At 35.1% G+C, this 6,014-nt stretch overlaps 1 protein-coding gene and 1 pseudogene across 6 annotated transcripts in view; one reads left to right on the top strand and one right to left on the bottom strand.

Annotated features, from left to right (window-relative positions):
* Positions 1 to 1,754, bottom strand: part of LOC107591820 (nuclear transcription factor Y subunit alpha-like) — a 9,770-nt gene extending 8,016 nt beyond the window's left edge. For 2 of the 6 annotated variants that reach the window (XM_016281086.1, XM_016281087.1), the window contains exons 1-2: positions 1,497 to 1,753; positions 762 to 850 (exon numbers count right to left, since the gene is read on the bottom strand). In XM_016281086.1, the coding sequence (XP_016136572.1) occupies positions 762 to 850; positions 1,497 to 1,704 (297 nt within the window). In that variant the 5' untranslated portion in view covers positions 1,705 to 1,753. The other 4 variants (XM_016281089.1, XM_016281090.1, XM_016281091.1 and 1 more) reach the window with 4 other exon arrangements.
* LOC107591825 (neugrin-like) lies at positions 1,700 to 5,259 on the top strand (annotated as a pseudogene).
* The last annotated feature ends 755 nt before the right edge of the window (positions 5,260 to 6,014 follow it).

The following is a 6,014-nucleotide window of genomic DNA, read 5'->3' as shown; positions in this document are numbered from 1 at the left end:
AAGTGTAGGTCCATTCCAACTATACATTTTGGCAAATTTATGTCACTTGGTGTACCTTCTCAGCGAAAAAATAAAGTTAATGGGAAAAAAAAAGTGCTCTAAAATTTTGATTCAGAATTAGTTTCCAATAGAATAATAACATGTACTAATACATTGTTCAAAGTAAGACCAGTAACATGCTTTAAGAAAGTAAGCAGCATCAATAATTTCATGTTTACTTATGGGGACAATTTTGCTTCTTTTGTCGACTTAAAAAAAAGTTTAGTCTTCATTTGATGTCCAGTTTGAAATCTGGGTCTTGAAAGCAAATCTGTTTGACAAACAGTTCTACAATAATAATTCAGCAGCTCCTTTGACAAAAAATAAATAAAATAATATAGACCTCAAGGAAAAAGTAACATTTTCTTTCTGACACACATTTGCATGATGCAAAATGCACTGGGTGTGCTTGTGTCACATAAACCTTGTTTTTATCTGGACTGAGAAAGTTCATTTCAAAGGAGAGAGACTGTAGGCGACTACAAGAACTATTTACCCAGTCCTTTCCTTGAATTGGAAACCACTTCCTGAAGCAGATTACTCTCCTGCTATTTTTAAAATACTAGTGCACCTGATATATATATATATATATATCTACATACAGAACAATTTAGATAAGTAAAAAAATTCACGGAAAAACAAATAAGAACCACACTCATGTTATTTTTTTTTCATATTAAAGGTATCTGATTAAACAGCAACCTGTTTATATGGGCTCTTACCTGCTGCTGGATTTGCCCATTGGCAGCTTGCACCACTATCTGATCCCCACTGGTTGTAGTTGTATATTGCTCCATATTTCCTTCGTCACCTAAATTGTCATTAAAAAAAAGAATTAAAGTCCAAGGAATGTCCTGCTTATTATTCAGTATTACCAAAACTAGTAGATTTCCATGAAAACAAATGAAGTCTGATGTCCCTAGCTGCAGGTTTGGGCCAGAAGCCAGGTGTATTTTGAGACTGAATGGTTCCTTGTTGAATGTGCTTAATATTCCGAACAGCATATTACATTACCTACTGAGGGTATGTCTGATTGTTATTTTTTTAAGCTACAGATACACAGTAAAGGGCTGAAAAGTTAACAAGAAGGTCTAAAGAATTTAGATTTGAAGCGTTTCACAAACCCTTTCAAGGCGGTGTTTGGCAAACAACATTTAACGTTAACGTTACTCCTTATTATGAGCAAACCAAGGTAACTAAAATGGGCTAAAATTCAACCTGTTTTTTAAATAGCACAAAAAAACAGCCGCACATTTCCCAAATATTAGCAGGTCTGTCTTTGTTTTGGACTGCACTAACAGTATCATTCATGTCCAGTGTCTGCTCTCGCGCTCTCTCCCGCTTGCATTAACCGATTTGATTTCTGTATTTTTCAGAATTAGTCATTTGGTTGGTCACTGACAAACCAATCCGTGTTGTCAGCTACCATTTCACTTGGAGCAAGCGCAACCCTTTACCGTTTCTCCGTTTGTCCGATACCCTTCTGATTGGCTCCACTACAGATCTCAAAAACCCAATCAACACAGTGGTGCGGCCAAAATGGCGAAAAATGAGCCACACAGAGAAGAAAGGGGGCAGGCTTGACGCATGTGATCGGCGAACGGAGCCGAGTTTTGCCGAGTAGGAACGATCCGAGTCGGAAAGAATCGAGTGACTGGTGCGCATGCGTGGCTAAATCATATGCTTCCGGTGTAATGTCATCGTGGAAGAAGAGCAAGAGGGACATTTGAGTGTTTTACAGGCATGGTTTATAAAGTGTGTTCTCATAGTATTTGACATTATATGGCTGTATAAGATCAAAGTTCGTGTTATGAAAAACAGTAAGGTAAATTTAAGTGTGTATGTATATATATATATATATGTGTGTGTATATATGTATATGTGTATGTATATGTGTGTGTATATATATGGTAAATGATCTCAAGCAACAGATCACAGCGGTAGCCCACAAGGACCCCAGCAATATATATATATATATATACACCTTGCTACGTGTACTGTGTTAGGCTAACCGAGACTTGTCATTTGCACTTATATATTGTTGCTCTTTTGTTAGTTTTGACTGCTTTTATTGTCTTCATTTGTAAGTCGCTTTGGATAAAAGCATCTGCTAAATGACTAAATAAATAAAAATAAATAAATAAATAAATTTGATCTTTTGTATATGGAAATTAAAACGCTCGATTTTATAAATTAGCTTACATTTGATAAGTGATGTAGAAATGACGTAGATTTAATGAAATTCAAATACTCTGTTTAACAAATTGGCTTACGTTTGATAAGTGAGATAGAATAACGTAGAGATAACGTAGTGAAATCATTTAATTTAATGAAATAACGTGTTTTTTATTCAGAAACTTTACATATGTAAGGCAAAACACCACAGATGAATAGGGTTAAAAAAATGTAAATTAGATAGATATTACCTTACTTTCCCAGTTGATTAATCACAATACATTAAAACAATTGTTTTGTATTGCAAGTTTTCTGAAATGCTACTTTTAATATGCACATGATGCATGATACATTTCCAGAGGAGAAATCTGATCATTGGATAAAACTAGGTTCAAAATTCTTGTTTTATTTTGCTAAAGGTTCTTATAGAGGGGATTCTGGACATTTCTTTTAATCACTCTATAAATCAGAAACTGTCAACAACCAGTAAAAACTATCAGTGCATGAGAAAAAAGTATTTTGAGAATGTATTGTATAAGTATTGTAATTTAATGATGAAGTATGAAGTATAATAAAATAAACGCTTAATGTGAATTTTGGATGTTCCCTTCCACTAGTATGAAAGATTAAGTTATGGAAGCAAAATAGTCTAAAATCTCAAAATTGCGGGGGGAAAAATCCTGTACTTTCAGTGTACCCTTTTCGGTTACACTTTACTTGAAGGGGTGTGCATAAGATTGACATGACACCTTCATAATCATAACATGACACCTACATAATCATGACATGACACATGTCATGAATATGAAGCTTTTTTATGCATGTTTATGAAGTGTCATCAGCTCAGTTATGTAATTTTTAATGCAAAGATGACAACATTGTTTGAGATGTCTTTGTTATGGGCTATGGTTAGGGGTAAGGGTAGGGGTAGGGTTAGGTCAAATAATGTCATATTTGCATTAAAAATTACATAACTGAGTGAATGATACTTAATGACAGTTGTCATAAACATGCATAAAACCTCCTTCATATTCATGACATGTGTCATGTCATGATTATGAAGGTGTCGTGTCAGTCTTATGCACACCCCTTCAAGTAAAGTGTTACCCTCTTTTCTTCAGACTCTTATTATAGAATTCTAGATACTATTTGATAAATACTCCTTTTTTTATATAGGATTCACTTGCAATTTCAGATGTCACTGTCTTTGTGTCTCTGACTGTACAGAATGGGCACACCGTGGAGAATGGCCCACATGTTGGCCACCAAACTGGCCTCATTCCTAGGACCTGCTGCTTGCTAGGTTTGTCGCCATGCCAGTCGACACGCATACGGGTGGATGTCACAGAGGTATTCGGATTCACATCCAAGACAGAAACAACAGGAAGACATGTTTGAAGATGACCATGATATGGATGCCGTAGAAGCCAAACTGAACTCTATTATTAGGTGAGTCCTTGTACAGAAGCACAAAAGCAAATACTGCTGTCTTCCTCCATTAACATTATTTCCTGTGCAGTGAAGAGAGGAAAAGGAGGTAAAGCAGCAAAGTTTCACATCATCAAGAGGAAAATGAACAATCCTGAAGCTCCAGAGAGAAGACTCAGCTGGGATGCTATTCAGCAGATAAGGTATCAGTGTGAATATGTCTATGTATTACAAAGCTCTCTGGAATACTTGATTCTGATTGGTCAATCACACAGCAGTCAAGAATTTTTGTGTAACTCTACATTATAACCAGCATTTGACTGCATCACATGCATGTGACTATATTAAAAATCACCTTGGAGGACTTTAGCAATTTTCATATTTCTTAAGCACAAAATCTTTGTATTTAAATATGTTAGATAATTAATTCCTAGAAAAAGTCATTTGGATTGCAGATTAATAATATGTAAATTAATAATGTAATATTTTTGCAGTGTTCACCTTTTGCTGTGGCCACTGTTTTTATAATAATATAAATATCTTTACTGTAATTTTTGATCAATTTAATGCATCCTTTGCTGAATAAAATTTCTGTTAATTGATTTCTTTTTAAAGGGAAAAAAAATCATACTGATCCCAAACTTTTGAATGATTTGACTGTATTTTTTATATAAAAATAAAATGTAATATAATCCTGATATAATTTTTCTTGGCCAATCCTTTAAATTAATCTTTAAGTAAGATCATTTCCAATCCGGTACATTTCTGTATATGATAACATAATAAAATAATATATTTAGCTGTATTTAATAGCATATCTCATGTCTAGACAAAAATATTGTAGTTATCTGCGGCCCTTCCATACACTGAGCAATCATATGTCTCTTTTTACAGGTACTTAAAGCAGGAGTCTCCAGAGGAATGGACACTGCAGAGATTAGCTGAGGGTTTCTCTGTAAGCCCTGATGTCATTTTCAGAGTCCTCCGCAGCAAATACACCCCATCGGCAGTCCGAAAGCCGAAGCAGGACTCGGAAAAACTGAACAGACCAGACTGCCAAAGACTGCAGCACCAGCCATACTCCTCTCTGGAAACACAGGTGCCCTGACAGCACTGAGTACAGGAGCGCTTGCAGTGAGGGAGGCTGAGACTGGACTCATGTCCTCTAGTGGTAACATAGTACCATCACAGCTATCGGCTGAACAGAAAGTGACACCTGCTTTACAGGAGCAGCCTGACTGTAAAGCTGAAATGGACATGAGGGGTGATATAGAGTTAGAGGAGGAATGGGATGGAGTGATTCTGACAGAGGAAGAACTGGAGCACATCACACAAACACTGAAGGAAAAGCCCAGTCCAGTGGAACAGAAGGGAAAAGAGTTTTTTGACAGTGAAGGCAAGTTCCTGTATAGAATTTGAGTGGCTGGCAAGTCATCTGTGTTTATCAAAACAATTGTCGCTCAAATCTAGGCTTGCTTTTATGAATATTATTTCATTGGTATAGTTTGTAACAAAACATATATGGCACATTGTGCAGTTCCTGACCTGCCCATTAAATTTGAACATTTTCCCTTTACATTTTTTTGTTTTTCTGTCACATTTGCTTTTTTACTCTTATGTTCAAAGTACAAACTAAAAAGCACAAATAAAAAATACAAAATCAATGGGACAAATCAATTTATTTCTCAAACAAGCAGTTCTGTTCCAAATATACAGAGCAAAAATAAAAGATACAAAGTCAGAATTGCTGTATATGTACAGAGCTTCACAACTAATATATACATTGATTTTGCACAGCAAGAAAAGTGTAACATCTCATAAATAAAATCACTGTCACAATGGAAATCGTTTAGATTTATATTTCATTTGCACTGCATCTATTATTATTATTACTACCCCAAGCATCGAGAGCAATTCAATTTAGTAACAAGTATTAAGTAATTTAGGGGCAACATTGCTCTTATTTTGTTGTATAAGAAGTTCACACATATAATTTGTCAACTGATAGAATAATAAATTTGTCAAAGCTCATGTTATGAACTGTGGTAATTCTTTCTGAAATGAAATTGTTCTGTTGTTTTAGAATTATTGAAGATGAGATCTACATTTCATTTGGAAGGCACAAGCTATGCCTCCATGCTAGGCACTTGAATCAAAATATACACTAGGATTTTTATACCTATTAAACACTATGGAACTCATAATCTGAGTCTTTGCAATGGAGATTGTCTTCCTTTAAGAAAACAAGAGACTTATGTTTAGGTATGTGTAGATAAACGATAACGAGAAATTTGGAAAATGCCTCCAAACTGTAGAACTGATATTTAAATACACACTTAACAGAAAACTCACTGCATCAGACATCAAACATC

This window comes from Sinocyclocheilus grahami, unplaced genomic scaffold (genome assembly GCF_001515645.1).
Source record: "Sinocyclocheilus grahami isolate Dianchi unplaced genomic scaffold, SAMN03320097.WGS_v1.1 scaffold146.1, whole genome shotgun sequence".
In the NCBI taxonomy this organism is placed as follows: domain Eukaryota; kingdom Metazoa; phylum Chordata; class Actinopteri; order Cypriniformes; family Cyprinidae; genus Sinocyclocheilus; species Sinocyclocheilus grahami.
This window is presented reverse-complemented; position numbering and strand designations above follow the sequence as displayed.